Source organism: Scyliorhinus torazame, chromosome 2 (genome assembly GCF_047496885.1).
Source record: "Scyliorhinus torazame isolate Kashiwa2021f chromosome 2, sScyTor2.1, whole genome shotgun sequence".
Classification (NCBI taxonomy): domain Eukaryota; kingdom Metazoa; phylum Chordata; class Chondrichthyes; order Carcharhiniformes; family Scyliorhinidae; genus Scyliorhinus; species Scyliorhinus torazame.
Genome location: NC_092708.1, coordinates 173,931,307 through 173,952,063, shown reverse-complemented (window position 1 = coordinate 173,952,063; position 20,757 = coordinate 173,931,307). Strand labels below are relative to the sequence as shown.

The following is a 20,757-nucleotide window of genomic DNA, read 5'->3' as shown; positions in this document are numbered from 1 at the left end:
TGGGATTTCAGTGAAGCCCTGGATTAAAACTTCTGTTCTTATTTCCTTCTTTGTAGGAAGTGATTTGAATTATTCTGATGTCATCTTGAAAGCATAAAGGATTTTTTTGTACAATTAACATGTGTGTCCATTTAATTATTTTTCAGTAAGAAACCCCAGTATTCCCTGAAGAAATGTCCTAAATCGCACTTGCATATTTCTGACTATCCCAATACATATTTAACTCTTTAATACAGAAATGTAATGCTATGTTAAGTCAAAATTTATGTATTGTCATCTTCCACAATACTGAACTTTCAGAACACAGCTAACTGAAGCTGTGTAAATTCACGATATTTTATCTGCAGAAACCAGATGAAAAAAATGTAGAAACCTTTACAGTTGAATAATTAATGAATTTCTGCTTCTGTCACCCACTTTCAAATTGTTGCTAGGGTGGAAATTCATATAAGAATGCACAATATGCATCCCTCAGATTGTCTTTATTAAAACTGATTGGGATTTTCCCCAGCAGTGTTTTGTGAGTACTGCCTTTCGGCCAGTACCTAGAAATGAGACACATGGGTTTAATTAGCTCCACTGTAGACTATGGCCGAAATGTTCCGGCTATTGGAGTTCTCTTTTCCTGCCAACAGTGCACCCTGACGGTGGGTTTCCCAGCAGTGTGCAATGGTTTCGGTGTAAAATTCCATTGATAAGTGGCAGGAGTAGAGAATCCTGTCGCCAGCGAATGGCACTCCGCGAGAAACACGCGGCTGTGGGACGGGAGAATCTTGCCCTGTGTTTCACTGTTCCTGGAGGCTAATGAGAGGCAGTTACTTTCAAGGCCTCTCAGCATGCTTTGGCAAGATCCTTGTAGTGATATTCATGGACTAGCTTGCTTCATTCCATTACCCTGCATAGTAGTAACCAACACGTTTAGAGAAAAGTTTTGAGCTTAAAAGATCATATAAAAAAAATTAGTGGCATAGCCTCACAGCAACAAGGATTCATATAAGAATGCACAATATGCATTCCCTCAGATTGTCTTTATTAAAACTGATTGGGATTTTCCCCAGCAGTGTTTTGTGAGTACTGCCTTTCGGCCAGTACCTAGAAATCAGACACATGGGTTTGATTAGCTCCACTGTAGACTATGGCCGAAATTTTCCGGCTATTGGAGTTCTCCTTTCCTGCCAACAGTGCACCCTGCCAGTTCCGGCCTTGTGTGGAGTTTGTACATTCTCTCCATGTCTGCATATGTTTCCTCTGGGTGCTCCTGTTTCCTCCCACAGTCAAAAGGTTTATCGGTTCAGAAGATACTGGAGCAGAAGTAGGCCATTTGGGCCATAAAGTCTGTTCTGCCATTCAATCATGGCTGATCTCATCCTGACCTTAATTCCACCATCCTACCCATTTCCCATAACCCGTCAACCCATTGTTATGGGGATGGGTGGAGGAGTGGGCCTGGGCGGAGTGCTGTTTCGGAGGGTTGGTGCAGACTCGATGGGATGAATGGCCTCCTTCTGCACTGTAGGGATTCTATGAAAAAGTGTTAAATATAATGTGCATTTTTTCACATGTTGTCAATTCACAGAAAGTACCATAGCTGATTCAATCATCACAAAGGTGGAGTCAGCCCAGGTGGCAGATGTGCTATCTTCAGAGGCAACCCAGCTTCCATCTTCACTTTCCTCGCTGCAACCAAAGCTTTTTGCACAATTACAGGTCAGATCAATAAGTTGTTTTTCTAAAGGAAACCTAGGTCTCCACTTGGCTGAGCTTGCAATTTGCATTCTTCTAATAATTTCCTTTTTCCTCAAAGTTCTGCCTTTCATGCTTATTTTCACAACTTATTATTGACATTCTAATGCTTAAGCCCATTTACTGCTGAAACCCTCATCCATGCTTTGGTTACTTCTAGACCCTACTATTGCAATGCTCTTCTGGCTGGCACACTCATCTTCCATCGCCATAAGCATGAACTCCTAAAGATCTCTGCTGCCATAGCTTAACTTTCACCAAGACTTGATCAACCATCACTTCTGTGCATACATTAGCTTCCAGTCGTAATGCCTCAAACTTAAAATACTCAACCTTGTGTTCAAATTCCTCCCAAACCTTGCTTTTCCTTGTCTCTGTAACCTCTTCAGCCATACAATCTTAAGAGAAACGTGCGTATTTCTCTTGTGTATTCCTTACCATTGGCAAAAGTGCTGCCAACTGTTAGGCCCTAAACTCCAGAACTCCCGCCACAAATCTCTTCACCTTTCTACCTCTCTCCCAATCCTTTAGACATAACTTTGAAACAAGTGTTTAGTCACTTTTTCTAATATTGTCTCCTTTGGTGCAGCATCAGTCTTTGTCTGATTATACTCATGTGAACATCACATTTTACATGGTTAAACCCCCTATGCTAATTGTTGAGGTTGTGCACATGCACTTCAACATGGCAATACTTTGTATACTTGTATGTTAAACATCAGTCTAACATAGTCCAATGGGGCTGGTTTAGCACAGGGCTAAATCGCTGGCTTTGAAAGCAGACCAAGGCAGGCCAGCAGCACGGTTCGATTCCTGTATCAGCCTCCCGAACAGGTGCCGGAATGTGGCGACTAGGGCTTTTCACAGTAACTTCATTTGAAGCCTACTTGTGACAATAAGCGATTTTCATTTCGTTTTCAGTAGAGCTCCAATTCTCCCCCCTTCATTGAACCTCCATCTTCGGAGTTGTCATCAAATATAGTGAAGCATTGTTTCTTTTTCTCTCTCCACCTCCCTTGAAGATTTTGACTCTTGCTGGGGACGGTTCCATGTTTCTAGCAGCTGGCCAGTATGCAAGTGATCATTCTACAGCTGCGATTGTTAGATTGTTGAGCCACAAAGAAAACCACAGTGAGATCCAATGCTGTTTTTTTAGTTAATGGAAGACTGAATGTTTATCTTGAATTGGCTTTTTTATTCCTTTGGAACCTTTGCTGAGGCCAATAATAAATAACACCTCAAATTCCTCAAGGGCAGCATGGTGGTTAGCACAGTTGCTTCACAGCTCTAGGGTCCCAGGTTCGCTCTCCCCGTGTCTGTGTGGGTTTCCTCCGGGTGCTCCGGTTTCCTCCCACAGTCCAAAGATGTGTGGGTTAGGTGGATTGGACATGCTAAATTGCCCTTAGTATCCAAAAAATGTTAAGTGGGGGTTACTGAGTTACGGGGATAGGGTAGATACGTGGGCTTCAGTAGGGTGCTCTTTGTAAGGGTCGGTGCAGACTCGATGGGCCGAATGGCCTCGTTCTGCACTGTAAATTCTATGATTCTATGAAATACTGGACTTTACCGGGACCTTGGATTCATGTCTCACTACATTTAACTACATATAACCCCCCACCATCTGACCTGGGCTTGTGAAATCCTACCAACTGTCCTGGCTTGAGACAATTCACACCTCTCTCCTGTCACGCAATCTGGACTGTAAAGACTTAATTACCTGTAAAGACTCACATTCAAAGTATCATCTTGCATCATTGGCTTTGTCTTTATATGCTGTGTTTATGTAAACCTCTTCATTCACCTGATGAAGGAGCTCCGAAAGCTAATGATTCCAAATAAACCTGTTGCACTTTAACCTGGTGTTGTAAGACTTCTTACTGTGCCCGCCCCAGTCCGACGCCGGCATTGCCACATCACCTCAAATACTGTTTGGAAAGTGTGACTAACTCAGCAAGTTTCAAATAGGTATGATCATCTGTGTTTTTAAAGTACTTTGTCAAAATAATATATATACATCTGTAGCTTTCAGCAAGCTATTTATATTCCTAGTTATAGAAGATTCAGTGAAGTCCCTCCTCGCACCCTTAAACTCTGTAATCAACCCCTTTCCCCAACACATTGCAATCAGTCCCACCCCACAACACACAATAATCAGCCCATCTCCCACTGCTCCCACACAGACTAACCAGCACCTTTTCCAACACCCCACCCCATAAACACTGTACTGAGATCCTGTTCAAGCACCATCCCCCTACCATGTGACAGCCACCTTCACCTTTTGTTTAGTTGCCAATACACCAATGCAAAACAGAGCCATTGGCCTGGGGTAAGGAACCTGTGCACAGGCGGGCAGAAGCAGAGTAAAATTTGCAGCCTCCACTTGCCTTCCTGGCTCAGCCACATGACCTCCCAGTTTTTTTCCATACGCAGTCAATCACTGACTGCCAAGGTGGCACACGGCAATCCCAGTTCTGTGTTGCCCTTTCTGCTAGAAATGCTTTGTAAGGTTAAAGACTACTTTAGCCTCACTGTCCTCTCCTTTGCTATTTGGTGACATTGATCCAGTGAGTCTAGGACTATTGCTCCAGAGCACTTCTCTATAGTTGCCATTGTTGCCTTGGTGGAGAGGGAGCCCATGACCCCAAATGCTGTTTCTATGACCCCATCAGGGTCACCGCCCACAGTTTGAAAACCACTGCTAAGCTATCAAGGTAACTAGCATCCACTTTGAGAACATTTATGCTTTGGATAGTCAGATGATTTCTCTCTCTTTTACTGAAGGACATCTCTGATCTGACTTTTTGTTTCTACTGCAAACAACAGACCCGTGTCCCATTTCCCAGAATAAAGAAAATTTCATATGTTATTACTGTGGTTTAAAAATTAACAGGTTTTGGTCCTCCCTCTGAGCACATATAGAAAGGAATTTTCATCAAAGCTTCAACTCAGAGCCTGAAGGTAAGCATGCAGGTACAGCACGCAGTAAAGAAGGCAAACGGTATGCTGGCCTTCATTGCGAGAGGATTCGAGTACAGGAACAGCTGCAATTTTACAGGGCCTTGGACCGGCCACACCTGGAACATTGTGTGCAGTTTTGGTCTCCTTATCTGAGGAAGGATGTACATGCTATAGAGGCAGTGCAGCGAAGGTTTACCAGACTGATTCCTGGGATGGAAGGACTGACATATGAGGAGAGACTGAATCGGTTAGGATTGTATTCGCTGGAGTTCAGAAAAAAAAGGGGGGTTCCCAATGAAATTATAACAGGACTAGACTGGGTAGATACAGGAAGGATGTTCCAGATGGTGGGTGTGTCCAGAACCAGGGGTCACAGTCTGAAGGTACTGGGTAAACCATTTAGGACCGAGGTGAGAAATGTCTTCACCCAGAGAATGGTGAGTCTGGAATTCATTACCAGAGGAAGTAGTTAAGCAGTTAGACATAGCACTTAGGGTGAAGGGGATCAAAGGATATGGGATGGGGAAATGGGATTAGGCTATTGAGTTGGATGATCAGCCATGATAATAAATGGCAGATCAGGCTCAATGTGCCGAATGGCCGCCTCCCTGCTCCTATTTTCTATGTTTCAACTTTCCCATCCACTCCTCATAGGCCCTTGGTTTCCCCGAGACAACAAAATTCTTTTATATACTCAACATGAGAGCATCCATAATCCTCTGCGTTAGAGAATTCCAAAGATTTACAACACTTTGAATGAAGAAATAGATAAAATCAAAGACATTTTTGGCACGGTAGCACAGTGGGTCACTGTGCAGAGACTGCACCTTCTCCCCGTGCCTGCGTGAGTTTCCTCCGGGTGCTCTGGTTTCCTCCCACAAGTCCCGAAAGACATGTTAGATGAATTGGACATACTACATTCTCCCTCTGTGTACCTGAACAGGCACCGTAATGTGCATTTCCAGTGTTAATGTTAGCCTACTTGTGACAATAATAATGATTATTATTATGATTAGTGTTTTCATCGATCACATCATTTCATGCTGTATATCGCACAAACTAAATTTGAGCAACGGGTTAAGCGAGCTGTTTCATGTTGCTGTTATGCAGTAGCAGCACTGGTGGTGTTCGCTATCAAGCGGATGCTGCTGTCAAGCCGAAAAGATGTTCTGCCCATCACACAAATGAGTAATGCGCTATATGAGTTTGTGTGATGCTAGATATGTAGGCCGTACATCCCAAAAACTAGTGGATCGTAACAAACAGCATGTCCCTTCCTCTGTTTGCAACGGGCATGGTACAGACTGTACCTAAATAGCCCCTGCATGCAAAATCCAAAATATTAGATGTGATTCTGCGATTGGACAACATTTGCTAAATAGTGTACTAAAAATTACGCTGACAACCAATTTAAGATTGTCAGCTGGCTCGCAGTGTGGTGCATTTGCTTGTACTGGAAGCATGTGCACACATTGTGTCTATTTCAGCTAAACAAAGTAAGTGATAATCATTTGCTGGTTCACAGGGCAACGCCTTGATAATCGAGAGTCCAGCTGCCTGGTTTAAATTTCAAACAATGCTTGGCAGTTAACAGTCAGTCACCATCAACTGGTACACTCTCCATAGCAATGCCTCTATCAATTAGTTCCACATGCCAACCAGCCAGCACCCTCTTCTCTTACAGTATAAAGTTGTTATTTCCCCTGGTATTGGTATTCTTGCAATTGTCCTGATAAGTGCAAAATGAACAGCTTTGACAAAATCTCTTCCTTTCAGCAACATTGAAAATGCTTTTCTTCCTCTTAAATCTTCAAATATTAGCCCTTATCCTGTGTTCTAGAATTTCTAGCCAGGGGAAACAACTTTTCTGTACCTGCGCTGTCAAAACAACTTCAGAATTTTGTATGGTTCGATGAGATAATCTCCAGGAAGTCTAGAACTAATTTTCTCAGCTTTTCATCATTGGACGATCCTCTCAGCCCAGGAATCAATCTAGCGAACCTTCACTCTACCTCACTCAACCCCCACCCAGGGCAAAAATTTGATAAATGGATTGTAACTTTCTTTCCCTTCAGTCATATCTTATATGACTTTAACGTCTTTCAAATAATTAGTTATTTTCTGTAAGGCATTTCCTTCTGTTTGCAATTTATTTTCTTTCTTTCTCTCAAGGGCTTACAGTTACAGTCAGCCTTTGGTTCTTCTGACACAACCACAGCAGTTGTTACATTGAACTCCCATCAACCAGGTATCAGCAGCCCTTCTGCAGTGCTGGATTCAAGCAACCCCACTGCACAGCAACACCAGGTTTTCAGCCAAACTCACTTTCTGCAACTCGGCAGCTCACTCTCAGAGTGTGACTCCGCAACTTCCACCTTGCTTGGTGTGGCAGGAGCTGAGCAGAATATGGTCAGCATGGGGCAGCTGGTAACAGTAGGAACATCTGTCGGTGGAGACACGGGCCTTGATGGAGGAGTTCACCAGATCTTCCTTGAATCTGGGCAGACCATCCCCATACAGATCATGGAAACCTCATCATCTGCCACAGTCTGTAAGTTTTGTTATTTTGCTTGTAGTGAAATCTAGTGCTCTAATTTTAATGCAAAAACAAAACACTGGATGCTAGGAATCTTAACTGAAAATGCTGAAAATACTCAACAGGTCAGGCATTATCTATGGAGAGAGAAACAGTTAATGTTTCAACTTGTGACCTTTCAGAACTGGGTAAAGTTGAAAATAGCTTTTAGGGACATAAAATAGAGGAGGGTGGAGGGAAACAAAAGGAGAGGTCTGTGATGAGGCAGAAGACGGGGCATTAAATGCCAGCAGAGTTGATGGAGCAGAGCCAAAGTGGGTGGTAAAGGTAAGTCCAGAGGAGGTGTGAATGGCATGAAATCAAAAACAAGGTTAAGACTTGACACATGAAAAGGAAAGGTGACAAAATGGGGGTGGGGGACAGCGATAACATTCTGAAATTGTCGAACAGCGGTGTTTCTTGCCAATGCCATGTTTGCAAGTTGTTGAGTCTTGGCTTATTTCATGCATTGGTTTAGATTTTCCAAATTATTTTCGGTTCGGGGAAAGTTCCACTGGGTTGGAAGATAGCAAATATTCAAAAAGGGAGGGAGACCAAAAGCAGATAGCTACAAGCCATTTAACCTAACTTCTGAGATAGGGATGTTAAAGATATTATAGATCTTATTGCAGGGCAATCGGGCAGAGTCAACGTGCTTTTGTGAAAGGGAAATCATGCTTAGCCAGTTTATTGGAGTTCTTTGAAGTAGTCACATGTGCTGTGGAAAAAGGGGAACCAGTGGATGTACTGCACTTAGAATTCCAGAAGGCATTTGATAAGGTGCCACATCAAAAGGTATTGCTTAAAATAAAAGCTCATGGTGCAGGGGGTAACATATTAGCATGGATTTAATATTGGCTAGCCAACAGGAAACAGTTGGCACAAGTGGGTCTTTTTTTAGTTGGCAGGATGTGATGAGTGGTGTGCTACAGGGAATCAGTGCTGGGGCCTCATCTTTTTACAGTGTATGTAAAGAAGTTGGATGAAGGGACTGAAGGTATGGTTGCTAAATTGCTGACAACTCAAAAGATAGGTAGGAAAGTAAATTGTGAAGAGGATGTAAGGAGGCTACAAAAGAACATAGGTTAAGTGAGTGAGCAAAAATCTGGCAAATGGAGTATAATGTGGGAAAATCTGAAATTTTTTATGTTGGCAGGAAAAATAAAAACATGCTTATTATCTAAATCGTAAGAGGAAAATTAATAAAATGTTATTGTTTATTGTGAGGGGAATTGATTACAAAAGTAGGGAGGTTATGTGTCTTATACAAGGCATTGGTGAGACGACATCTGCAGTATTGTGTACAGAATTGGTCTCCCTTGTTTAAGGAAAGATGTAAATACTTTCAGAAGCAGCACTGAGTAGGTTTACAAGACTAATCCCGGGAATGGGCCGGTTTTCTTATGAGGGGAGGTTGGAGCGGTTAGGTTTGTATCCATTAGAGTTTAGAAGAGTAAAAGGCGATTGATCGAAATCTTTAAGATCATGAGGGGTTTTGGCAGGGTGAATGTGGAGAGGATGTTTCCTCTCATCAGAGAATCCAAAGCTCAGGGTTATTTTTTTTAAATGAGGGGTCACTCAGTTAAGACAGAGGTGAAGAGAAATGTTTTCTCTTAGGATTGTGAGTCTCTGGAACTCTTCCTCAAAATGCCGTGGAAGCAGAGCCTTTGAATATTTTTAAGGCAGAGCTAGATAAAAGCTTGATTAAAGGGGGTGAAAGGTTATCGGGGGTAGGGAGGCAGGAATGTGGGTTTGAGGTTACAATCAAATCAGTTATGATCTAGGGCAGCATGGTGGCATAGTGGTTAGTACTGCAGCCTCATGGCACTGAGGACCCGGGTTCGAACCCAGCCCCGGATCACTGTCCGTGTAGATTTTGCACATTCTCACAACCCAAAACGATGTGCAGGGTATGTGGAGTGGCCAACCTAATTTGGAAAAATAACAATTGGCTACTCTAAATTTTTCTTTTAAATCAGCCATGATCTTATTGCATGGCAGAACAGGTTCAAAGAGCAGAATGCCCTGCTAATTTATATGCTCTGAGCATGCATTGTGCATGCATGTTACTCTGACGTAATTTGGAGCGCCCGAGTAGTTAGCGGCCAGGACCAAACCTGGTGCTGCTGAAATCATCTTTTTAAAATAATGAGTAATTAATAAAGATTTAAGGCAAGGCACTGTACACTCTCAGTTGTGAACACTAGCACACTGCAATGAATCACAGCTGCTTGTAACCAGAATTCATAAAGCTAGTCAGCCTGAAAAGTGCATTTTTCCAAGTAATTATTGCAGTAGCCTGTGGAACCAGAAGTGATGGTAAACATTGGGTTTCACTGAACACTGCACACTCTGCCATCCATAAAGCCTAAAGAAAGCAAATGGCAGCACGTGCTGGATCAACAATAGCCATTATTTAAGCAAGCATTTACAGGGGATTCCCCTAGAGAAGGCGTGTCCAACCTTTTTGTGTGAAGAGCCGCATTGGATTTTGTTTTGCACTAGGGCTGATGAGCAAATTTTGAAATGATAAAGTTTGGCACAACATTAAACAAAAATTTAAATAAAATATTGATATATGATACAATTTAAGGTAGTCCACCGGGCACACATGATAGCAGCTAGGATGAGTAGGCTCTTCGGAGTTGAGGATAAGTGCGCGGGAAGCCCAGCAAATCGTGTCCACATGGTCTGGGCATGCACGAACCTTGGAGGGCTTTGGCAGGATTTTGCTGAGGCAATGTCCACGGTACTAAAAACACGGGTAGTGCCGAGTCTGGAGGTAGCGATCTTTGGGGTGTCGGAAGATCCGGGAGTTCAGGGGGCGAAAGAGGCCGACGTGTTGGCCTTTGCCTCCCTGGTAGCCCGGAGATGGCTCTTGTTAATGTGGAGGGACTCGAAGCCCCCCCCCCCCCCGAGTGTAGAGACCTGGGTCAGTGACATGGCTGGGTTTCTCAGTCTCGAGAATATAAAGTTCGCCTTAAGAGGGTCAATGTTAGGATTCACCTGGAGGTGGCAGCCATTCGTCGACTTTCTTGGGGAAAATTAAAATGTCAGCAGATGCAGTATTCCAAAGGGGGGGTGGATTGTTGTTGTATGGTTGAGGTGTGTGAAGATTGGGCTGGGGGAATGTTTATTTTACCATTTGATGTCATTGTTTATGTTACTGTTATAAATTTTTTCAAATACCTCAATAAAATATTTTTTAAAAAATAAAATATTGATATATGGAACAACTTGCTGAGCAACAATAAAGCAATGTTAAATCACCATACTGATAATTTAAAATAATGAGTAATTAATAAAGATGACCATTACAGTGTGAGAGGGTTAAATTGTATATTTCCGATTTATTCTCAGTCTCACGGTACTTACCCACTCACCCAGTCCTATGAGTTGGTGTGACTGTGTTGGTGTGTAGCGGTAAGGGTGAGTGCAAACCCTGAAACTGGCAGTGAGCCACACTCCCGCTCGCTCTCATACTCACATACACACACTTCGCTCACGCACAAATACACACTCACTAATACACACTCACTAATACACACAAATGCACACACTCGCTCACACACACACACACACATGCGCGCACACACTCACACACGGCCACATGTGCAAGCGCGCACCCTCGCGCCCACACACTCGCCCGCATGTGCATACCCACACGCGCACATCCTCATGTCTGCCCACACACACCCTCCGTGCTCTTGCCAACACACACCCTCAGCGCTCTCGCCCACACACACCCCCTCCTTGCTCTCGCCCACACACACCCTCAACGCTCTCGCCCACACACACACACCCTCAACGCTCTCGCCCACACACACACCCTCAACGCTCTCGCCCACACACACACCCTCAACGCTCTCGCCCACACACACACACCCTCAACGCTCTCGCCCACATGCACACACACACACAGCTCTCGCGCGCGCGCTCACACACCCTCAGCGCTCTCGCCCTCACACCCTCAGTGCTCTTGCCCACACACACACCCTCAGTGCTCTCGCTCATGCGCGCCTGCATACACCCTGGCCCCATCCAGCAGCCAGAGTATTTTCCATCACCTCATTCCCAGCAGCCAATTTCTCCTCTCTCCGCTCTCTCCCCCACCACCATCGTTGCAAACCGCAGCCATCTCTTCCCTCCCGCCCATACCTGTTAGTTCCTCCGATCCAATGAATTTCAGACAGTCAATATTTAGGATTCTGTTCCGTAGAATAATTTTTTAAAACTAACAAATGTCTGTGAGCTCTTGCAATGGCCTTTAAATTTACTTTGCCAATGTTGTTTTATGTTCCTTAATGGCAAGTAGAGGGAAGAGACCTTATCAGTTATGTATAATTTGAATTCAAAGCCAAGCGGTTTGTGAAAGGGGCTGTTTTAGTTGCATTGCCAAACGTTCTCAGCAGCATCCAGTGGAAGGATATGGACCTTAACTTTATTTGGCTAAATTCAAGCATGTAACATTTTTGAAAAATCCTTCCTACTCTTTCTGTTTTAGTGTTACTTCCTGATTGCTACCACACCACCAACAGTAAGTTTGAATAACATAGTTTTACATTTATTACATGGATGCTGATATCAATTTATCTATCCCATTTAGAAAAAACATGGTTATTCATAAACGTCTGTTGTTTTGATCAATATTGTTGCTCTTGCTTAACTTTTTTCCCAATGTAATTATAGCCCAGGAGCGATGTATTAGCCAGGTGAAAGAGGAGTCTGAAGATGGGAGCCTACCTGCAGCTGGGTCCTGCCTGCCTGAGATAGCTGGACCAGGAGACTGAAGATCTTCATCTACTTCATGTATGCAACCAAAGAAACTGGTGGTGCCCAGTGACTAGTACCCTGGCGTGGGAGATTCCTGAGCTATCATGGAACATAAGGGTAAATCTGGTGGTAGACAAAGACCAGGTTGAAGCTTCCATTCCAGTAACCACAATAGGTTCACCTATTTTGCAAGGAGAGAACTTTTTAATTTTTGTCATATGCATGAACCTTCTGCTCAGCCTGCTTTGTAAGAATGAACAGTGAGGGCATTTGAACATGTTAACAAAAATTAACTGCTCAGAGCTGCTAAAAGAAATATCTCCGTTTTGGTGGCCTACCTAATATGTATCCTTAAAATATCAACAAACGCAACAGATCAGCACTTTGTCACGAGCTGGTATTGAAGCCTGTGCCAGCAACGTAAGGATCATCATCTGTACAGATTTCTACTACAAGGCTGCTGCTTATTGGTGTTATCTATAGATTTTCTGGTGCTGGTACCAGACCTACACTAATGAGAGTACATGAATTAAAAGCATGCTGGATCGGAACAGACTATATTTATTCACAAATTGTTGGAAATACAGTGGAAAATTTGGACTGCTTTGTACTGGCTTTGATGCCAGATATGGAGCCAGATTTGAAATCTCATGGTACCTTCAAACTGCAGAGGAGTGGCCACTCAGGATTTTCTAGTTCACATACAAGTAGCTTGCAGAGCTTGGAAATACAATTAATTTTGAGCTCTGGGCCCTTGGCCTTTGAAAATTCACCAGCAAGTATTCTTCTCAAGCCTGACATATGATTTGATGCATAGTCACAGATTGCTTTGCTGGGTTCCTGACTGTAAAGGTCCATACTGTATTTTGAAATGTTTACTAATGGCATAAAGTAGCAGTGATTCAGAGATGCAAAGTTCCAGTGAAAGAAAACATTTGTATTTCTTGAACTCCTTTTCAAAGGGAAGGACATTGTAAATGAAGATTATTTTGGGAGGGGAAGAACAGTTCTGGGAGAAATGAACTGCTCTTACCAGTAAGCCGTGTAATTGTAATTGAGTTTTTTAATGAGGCGCTGGGATCTGGCGGACACCTCTAACCAGACCATCTGATTATGAGGGCATTATTCCATGTCTAACGCACCGGCCTTTAATTAGTGATGAACAATGTAAGTGCAACCATTGCACAGCTATCATTAGAAATTTTTCACATTTTCAGGGTGTGGGTCTCTTTAATGGTGAGGGGCAGGGAATTATGACTGCACAATCTTTTATTTCAGTACTATTCCACCTTTTGACTGAGAAACTTTTGCCATTTTCTGATTAACTGCAAAATTAAACAGATAAGCGGGCCTAGGTAGGGTACTCTTTCAGAGGGTCGGTGCAGACTCAATGGGCCAAATAGCCTCCTGCACTGTAGGAATTCTATGATTCTATAACTGAATGTAAAAAACATTATGTATTTATCTTTAAATACAATTGCTGTGGCATTCAAAATTGCCAATTTTTCCTTATTTGGGAAGCTTTGAAGACCTCCAGAATTCACAAGTTAAAAAACTTAAAAAGAAATACACCTTGTGAGGAGATGATGTTCAAACAGTTAAACCAACGGAACATTTTCAATAGAAAATTAGTTACTCCAATAGTGTGAAACAGATAGAATGATTTTATTTCAGCCATGGTAGGATGACCTCTTGTTGCCTTGGCTGCCCCATCAGCAAGCTAACTGAGAACTGCCAGTACAGTCAACCATGATTCTTGCACAGGTGCATACATTGTGCTTTTCTAATTACACAAATCTACCTGACGTGAACCATTAAACAGAAGTACACTTGCTTCAGTGAAGTTTGATCACAGACAATGTTTTAATACATCAGTGTTTGCAGAAGATTGGAATGTTTTATGAAAGCTACCAACAGAAATGAAATAATTCAAATAAAGACACTTTTCATTGTAATTTGTCTGTTTGTCTTTTCATTTAAACACAAGTCCTTTCTTTTAATTTCCCTTTGTTCCCATTTCTTTTTTATTTTATTATTTTTGGTCCATGGACTCATAATTGGAATGTGCCTTTTAAGCAGTGGACATAAACTGAACAGCCTGTGTCTGCGAGCCAGGACAGTGTGTTCCAGGATTTGTTTTTGCAGAGGAGAATAGAGACTTGTCAGTGCTGAGGGAATCTTAAGAACCAACTTTGGAGGATGTTGGTTCGATTAGCTGGCTGGCAACCTGTGGGTTGGCCAGGGACAGTGTTCTGGCTGACAACAGCCAGTGAATGGTTCATGTGAGATGCTTCTGAGAACTGATCAGAAGTGATTATGATGTGGAGATGCTGGCATTGGACTAGGGTGAGCACAGTAAGAAGTCTTACAACACCAGGTTAAAGTCCAACAGGTTTGTTTCGAATCACTAGCTTTCCGAGCACTTCTTCCTCAGAAATGATTAGACCTTGATCGAAGAAGGAACTCTCTCGCTCTCTCACTGCTGGTGTAAACAACTGCTTTACTGTTTAAAACCAGTGCATGCCCGGCACATCTTTACTATACAGTTGGAATGATCTTGAATCTACAAAGGAAGTCGACAGCCTTGCCAGAGAAAACCCTCTCAAGCTTAGAAGGAAGAAGAATCGAAGCAAAAACATGAGCTCCTGAAACTTTAACTGAACCCATTATAGTGTATTGGAGATTTTTTTCATCTTTAACCTTTTTAACTTTATCATCATTTTGCTACATAGCCTCAGAAAGGAGCCCTGTTAAAAACCTACTCAATTCCTGTTTAGTTGACACCGTTATGCCTGCTTAACTCCCATGCATTTCTACAAATGTACCCCCCTCCAATCATGAAATTGATCTTGTATCTGTTACATACCTTGCCAACTACATTTTGGAAATCTATATAAATTGTTTCCAACTAAAACAATTGACGCGGTTTTTGGTTCAGATCAATCAATTTGGTGGAAGCCACTGTGCCGCCCCATCCTCTGTTCAAACAATTCTAATATTAAGCAAAAAGTGCCAGAAACACCAGGCAATCTTTTCGAAACAAAATGTGCTTATTGTTTGTCCTGATTAACTCGTAAACGGATAAGTTGCACTATCGAGCCAATACTTTTCTGCCCTAATGGTTATAGTTTTTTATTGAAATGAAATGATGTCCTGTAACAAAGACTATCTTTCTATAAGTATGCTCAATAGCCCGGTCTGGAAATGTTCAGTGCAACAGCAACTGCTGTTTTCGGAGACAGTGTGCCTTTGGGAGTCTTGGGCAATGGCTCGCAGAAGGTCTGATTGGATTGGCGCGGCGATCGACTGTTGTGGCTGTCACGGTCACGTGGTGCTGGAGGTTCTGTGACAGCACTGAGGCCGGCAGGCAGTGCGCAGGCGCGGATAGCGCTGCTCCACCATCCAACATGGCGCAGTTGCAGGCCAGGTTTTATACGGAGGACAGGAGGTGAGTTCACCCGGCTCGGCTCGGCTCCTGAGCGTTATCCCACCGCCAGCAAGGGCCCGCACCGCAGCGGCGGGTGTGGGTCGGGAAACATGCCCCGAGCGGGTTAGTTTAATAAAGCCAGACTTTGTAGTTAAACCCTTCGCTCTCGCATGTGGAGTCCATGCTGGCACTGGGAGCCCTGAATGTTATCAGGTTATTCAACTGCACGGGGCATCACAGCTCAGTCCGATCCAGTTCGAAGCCACATTATTATTATCCAGTTACGGCAGAGGTAATTGACGCTTCAGGAGCATCCATACCGACCTCCCGACTACATCTGATGGACCCTGAAGTCTGTTGAAACAAATCTATCTTCATTTCAATTAATTGGCTACCACAGTATGTGCCAAGGATCTAGCCAGGACCTTCGTGGTCTGCAAGGCAGGCCACTCGATGCATCTTCAAACTGAGGCGGGGGGGGAGGGAAGTAGGTCATTGACTTGATGCATTATTGTTTCCTCCTCCCTTTGTAACCGCCCAAGGGTGCATCAACAACATTGGGTTTATTCTCTAAATTTTGAATGTGGACCACAATCCATGCAGTCTTTTACTTGAGAATTGTGCTGCATCATAGAATGAAGGAATCCCACTGATGCCCCTCTTGGTGAGCTCTTTGTCTCAAAAACATGCCCCGAGCAGGCATCTAACCTAAGGGTACTATGGCTTCACAGCCAGGGTCCCAGGTTCGATTCCCGCTTGGGTCAGTGTCTGTGCGCAGTCTGCACGTTCTCCCCTTTTCCGTGTGGGGTTTCTCCGACAGTCCAAAGATGTGACGGTTAGGTGAATTGGCCATGCCAAATTGCCCTTGGGTTAGATGGGGTTGCAGGGTTACGGGGTAGGGTGAAGATGTGGGGTTAAGTAGTGTGCTCTTTCCAAGAGCCGGTGCAGACTCGATGGGTCGAATGGCCTTCTGCACTGTAAATTCTGTGATTCTATGAAAAAGGTGTCTGGGAAGATGCCAGTTGGAAGTTAGTACGAAGTCTTACAACACCAGGTTAAAGTCCAACAGGTTTGTTTCGATGTCACTAGCTTTCGGAGCACTGTTCCTTCCTCAGGTGAATGAAGAGGTATGTTCCAGAAACACACATATAGACAAATTCAAAGATGCCAAACAATGCTTGGAATGCGACCATTAGCAGGTGATTAAATCTTTACAGATCCAGAGATGGGGTAACCCCAGGTTAAAGAGGTGTGAATTGTATCAAGCCAGGACAGTTGGTAGGATTTCGCAGGCCAGATGGTGGGGGATGAATGTAATGCGACATGAATCCCAGGTCCCGATTGAGGCCGCACTCATGTGTGCGGAACTTGGCTATAAGTTTCTGCTCGGCGATTCTGCGTTGTCGCGCGTCCTGAAGGCCGCCTTGGAGAATGGGTTGGAAGTTAGACACTATTACATGGCGTGGGAGGATTACTTCCTCTGCTTCCATCAGGACAATAGGCAGCAAAGCTCTGCTACCAGACCTGTTCCACCAGTCTCTTTTGCTGCAGCCCAGGTTGTGTCCCACTGTTGAAGGTCCTCCTTAAATGTATTTTGCCAGGGCCGCCCCATCGTTGTCTTCCATCGGATGGTGTTCATTCTCACTACCACTCTGGTACATCTGGAGGAAAAATACATGTCCTACCAACCTTTCTGTCATCATGATCCATAGGCTCCTGATCAGTCATCTGTAGCACTGGATGGGAGGAGAGGGAACAAAAAAGTGCTTGAGTCGAGAGGAAAGAAACCAAATAAGTTGAATGGCAGCTCGGGTTCAACTGCTCTGCTTTTACTGACTCTTTCATGATTTGGTCATTTTAATCCTCACGGACGGTCCCCCTCAGCCTCTGCCCCCTTTTATTTTTATTACTTGCTTTCCCTTGTATCTCTTCTAAGTTCTTGAGATTTTTAATGTTCCTGCTACTCGGTTTGAGGGTTGTCCCTGTTATTGATCCGTGAATCAACACTTAGGCAGCTCAAGCTATTCCTGTCCAACCCTCTTCACCGGGGGATGTTCACATAGCAATGATAAAACGATAATCTTGTCATTGCTGCTATGTAAACATTCCCCAATAGAGTGTTGGGACATTGTAGGCAGGTCAATTCTGTTTCATCTAAAGTACTTCACAACACAAGTTGTTGCTGGACAATGTGATCAGCATCATGAATTCTGCCCAATTTTCATCTCACTGGTCTAGATTCCTTTTGAAGTGAGATTAATTATCCGAATAACATATTTGTAAAACAAGCATTAAATTAACAAGCGGTTTTGCAATTCCTTGTGCATGATGGGATTTCTAAGTACCATATGTTATCAGACGTTCCATTATAATGTCCTAGTGGGTTTGAAGCGAGCCTGTTGGTGCTGTTCAATATGAATTTGACTGATCTTCAGTGGCATCGCTTCGCCTCTCCACCTCGGTGCACCCCCATGGCCTTTGATTCCTTGAGAAACCAAACCATCTCAGGCTTAACTATATTAAACAATGGAGCAGCCACAACACTTGAATAGAGAATTCCAAAGATTCACAACCTTTTGAGTCAAGTTAATAATACTACCTTTAACTTCCTGAGTAAGCCACAAATAGGTTTTTGTTGTTGAGGTTTTGTTTTTCAATGGATTGTATTTTTGTTGAACATTTTGAATTGTTTTTTTAAATGTTTCCCGCTGTTTATTTATCACCATATCGTTGGGTCTATTAACACAACCAACCAGCTGTGCCAGTGTATTTGTCTTTGTTTAAAATTTTGAATGGGACTGGAATATGTTGCTTTAAAACTTAATATGGAATTCAATTGTATTATGATCGACATTACAGTTTACATTGTAAAATGTTATTTAAACATTAAGGGCGACACAGTTGTAAGCACTGCAGCCTCACAGGGCCAGGGATGCGGGTTCAATTCCAGCCTTGTCTGTGGCACGTTCCCCCAGGGTTTGCTCCGGTTTCCTCCCAGAGTCTGAAGATATGCAGGTTAGGTGGATTGGCCATGCTAAATTGCCCCCTGGTCGCCAGGAATGTGCAAGTTAGGTTATGGGGATTGGGCGGGGAGTGGACCTAGGTAGAGTGCTCTTTCCGGTAGTTGGTGCTGACCCAATGGACCAAATAGCCTCCTTCTTCACTGTTGGCATTCTATGATTCTAAGAATGTCTGATTTTGAATAAAAATAGTTTAACATCAATAAAGAAAAGTGTATATTGAAACTTTAAAAGAGCAATATACAATAGATTGGATATGTGTGCTGAATTGTGCAAAATCTGGCTCTGCAACCTGTGCAAATTTAAAACTGAATAGAATTAGCCAGCACAAGTTATCAATGTTAGATCGAACAAAAAGGAAAACTAAATTTTTGAGATTTTGCTCCCAACATAAGTGAAAGAAATTCTGGAAACTAAAATAGAAAGGCTGACCGCTGGTTTTGGAATATTTAAACTTTGTGACTGACCAAAACATTATGTTAGACGACTAAGAACTCTGGAGTGTGGCCTTGTAATTGAAATAGTAACAACTTAAATGAGAATTGAAAGACCATTTGCAATATTTTGCCTCCTTCAAGTTATAAAGCTTTTTTTAAATGTTCTTTTTTTTAAACTTTGCATCACATCACTTCCTGAGGATATACTGTTAACCTGGTTGTGGTTAGTTGATTAGACACAGACAGATAATCTAAATGCTTTGATGCTTATTGTTCATTGCTGATTAGTGCGTGAAACCTGTGGCTCAAAGAATGGTGTGGCAAGGAAAGTTTTCGATTCATGAGCCACTGACTGTGGTACTGGGAAGCAAGTGAGCTGTTCTTTTGGGACCAACTGACCTGGCAAATTGTATAATTAGGTCTTTAAACTAAAAGTGAAGTGAGATTTGGAAGTCTAAAAGGAAAAGTCAAGATAATAGAGCAAGTTGGTTAAAGACCAGCAGAGTGGGACAGGATTGTACAGAGAGTTAGTTGGGCATCAATGAGTAAGGTCCATGGAAAGGATAGTAGTCAAAAATAAAATTAAGCCTTTTATCTGAGTATGTAATAAGGTAGATGATCTGGAAGCACAATAGATGATCTGGAAGCACAAATAATCGTTTAGATATAATCACCATCTTTGAGACATGGTTACAAAGTTCGAGAAATAAATAGTCCAAGATACACAACATATCGAAAAGACAGGCAAAATAGTAAAGGAGGTTTGGCCCTTTTAGTAAAGGATAACTTGGGTACAGTAGTGAGAAATGACCTTAGCTTGGAAGATCATGAAATAGAATCCAAATGGGACATGGAATAACATGGGTCAGAAAATGGCTGAGCAATTGAATGCATTCTTTGGTTCTGTCTTCACAAATGAAGACACAAATCAGATCCCAGAAATGTTGGAAAATGAAAGGTTTAGTGAGAGGGAAGAACTGAGGGAGATCAACATTAGTAGAGAAATGGTGCTGGGAAAATTGATGGGATTGAAGGTGGATAAATCCCCAGGGCCTGAGAATCTACATCTTAAGGAGCTGGCTCTGGAAATAGTGGATGCATTGGTGGTCATCTTCCGGGATTCTATAGACTCTGGAACTGTCCCTGCAGATTAGAGGGTGGCTCACGTCACTCCGATATTCAAAAAGGGAGGTAGGGAGAAAGCAGGGAATTATAGACCAGTAAGCCTAACATCGGTATTGGGGAAAATGCTTGAATCCATTATCAAGGACTTTATAGCGGAAAATTTAGAAAGCAGTGGCAGGATCAGTCAGAGTCAGCATGGATTTTTTTAAAAATTAAAAAATTAGAGTACCCAATTATTTTTTTCCAATTAAGGGGCAATTTAGCGTGGCCAATCCACTTAACCTGCACATCTTTGGGTTGTGGGGGTGAAACCCATGCAGACATGGGAAAAATGTGTAAACTCCACATGCTTAGTGGGCCAGGATTCGAACCCGGGTCCTCAGCGTCAGTATGGATTTATGAAGGGAAAATCATGCTTGACAAATCTATTGGAATTCTTTGAAGAGGTAACCAGTACAGTTGACAAGGGGTAGCCAGTCGATGTGGTATATTTGGACTTTCAGAAGGCTTTTGACAAAGTCCCGCATAAGAGATTATTGTGCAAAATTAAAGCACATGGGATTGGGGGAAATGTATTGAGGTGGATAGAAAACTGGTTGGCAGAGAGAAAACAAAGAGTAGGGATTAATGGGTCCTTTTCAAATTGGCAGGCAGAAGTAGTGGGGTACCACAGGGATCGGTGTTGGGACCCCAGCTATT

At 43.0% G+C, this 20,757-nt stretch overlaps 2 protein-coding genes across 6 annotated transcripts in view; both read left to right on the top strand.

The window, feature by feature from the left end:
* Window positions 1-14,004, top strand: part of LOC140393862 (calcium-responsive transcription factor-like) — a 79,800-nt gene extending 65,796 nt beyond the window's left edge. For all 5 annotated transcript variants that reach the window (XM_072480437.1, XM_072480400.1, XM_072480426.1 and 2 more), the window contains 3 exons: window positions 1,577-1,707; window positions 6,874-7,252; window positions 11,966-14,004. In XM_072480437.1, coding sequence (XP_072336538.1) covers window positions 1,577-1,707; window positions 6,874-7,252; window positions 11,966-12,066 — 611 coding nt within the window. In that variant the 3' untranslated portion in view covers window positions 12,067-14,004. The remainder of the gene's footprint in view (window positions 1-1,576; window positions 1,708-6,873; window positions 7,253-11,965) is intronic.
* A 1,344-nt stretch (window positions 14,005-15,348) lies between these two features.
* The window catches only part of wdr12 (WD repeat domain 12), a 43,627-nt gene continuing 38,218 nt past the window's right edge, over window positions 15,349-20,757 (top strand). Inside the window, exon 1 of the mRNA XM_072480388.1 lies at window positions 15,349-15,497. Coding sequence (XP_072336489.1) covers window positions 15,457-15,497 — 41 coding nt within the window. The 5' untranslated portion in view covers window positions 15,349-15,456. The remainder of the gene's footprint in view (window positions 15,498-20,757) is intronic.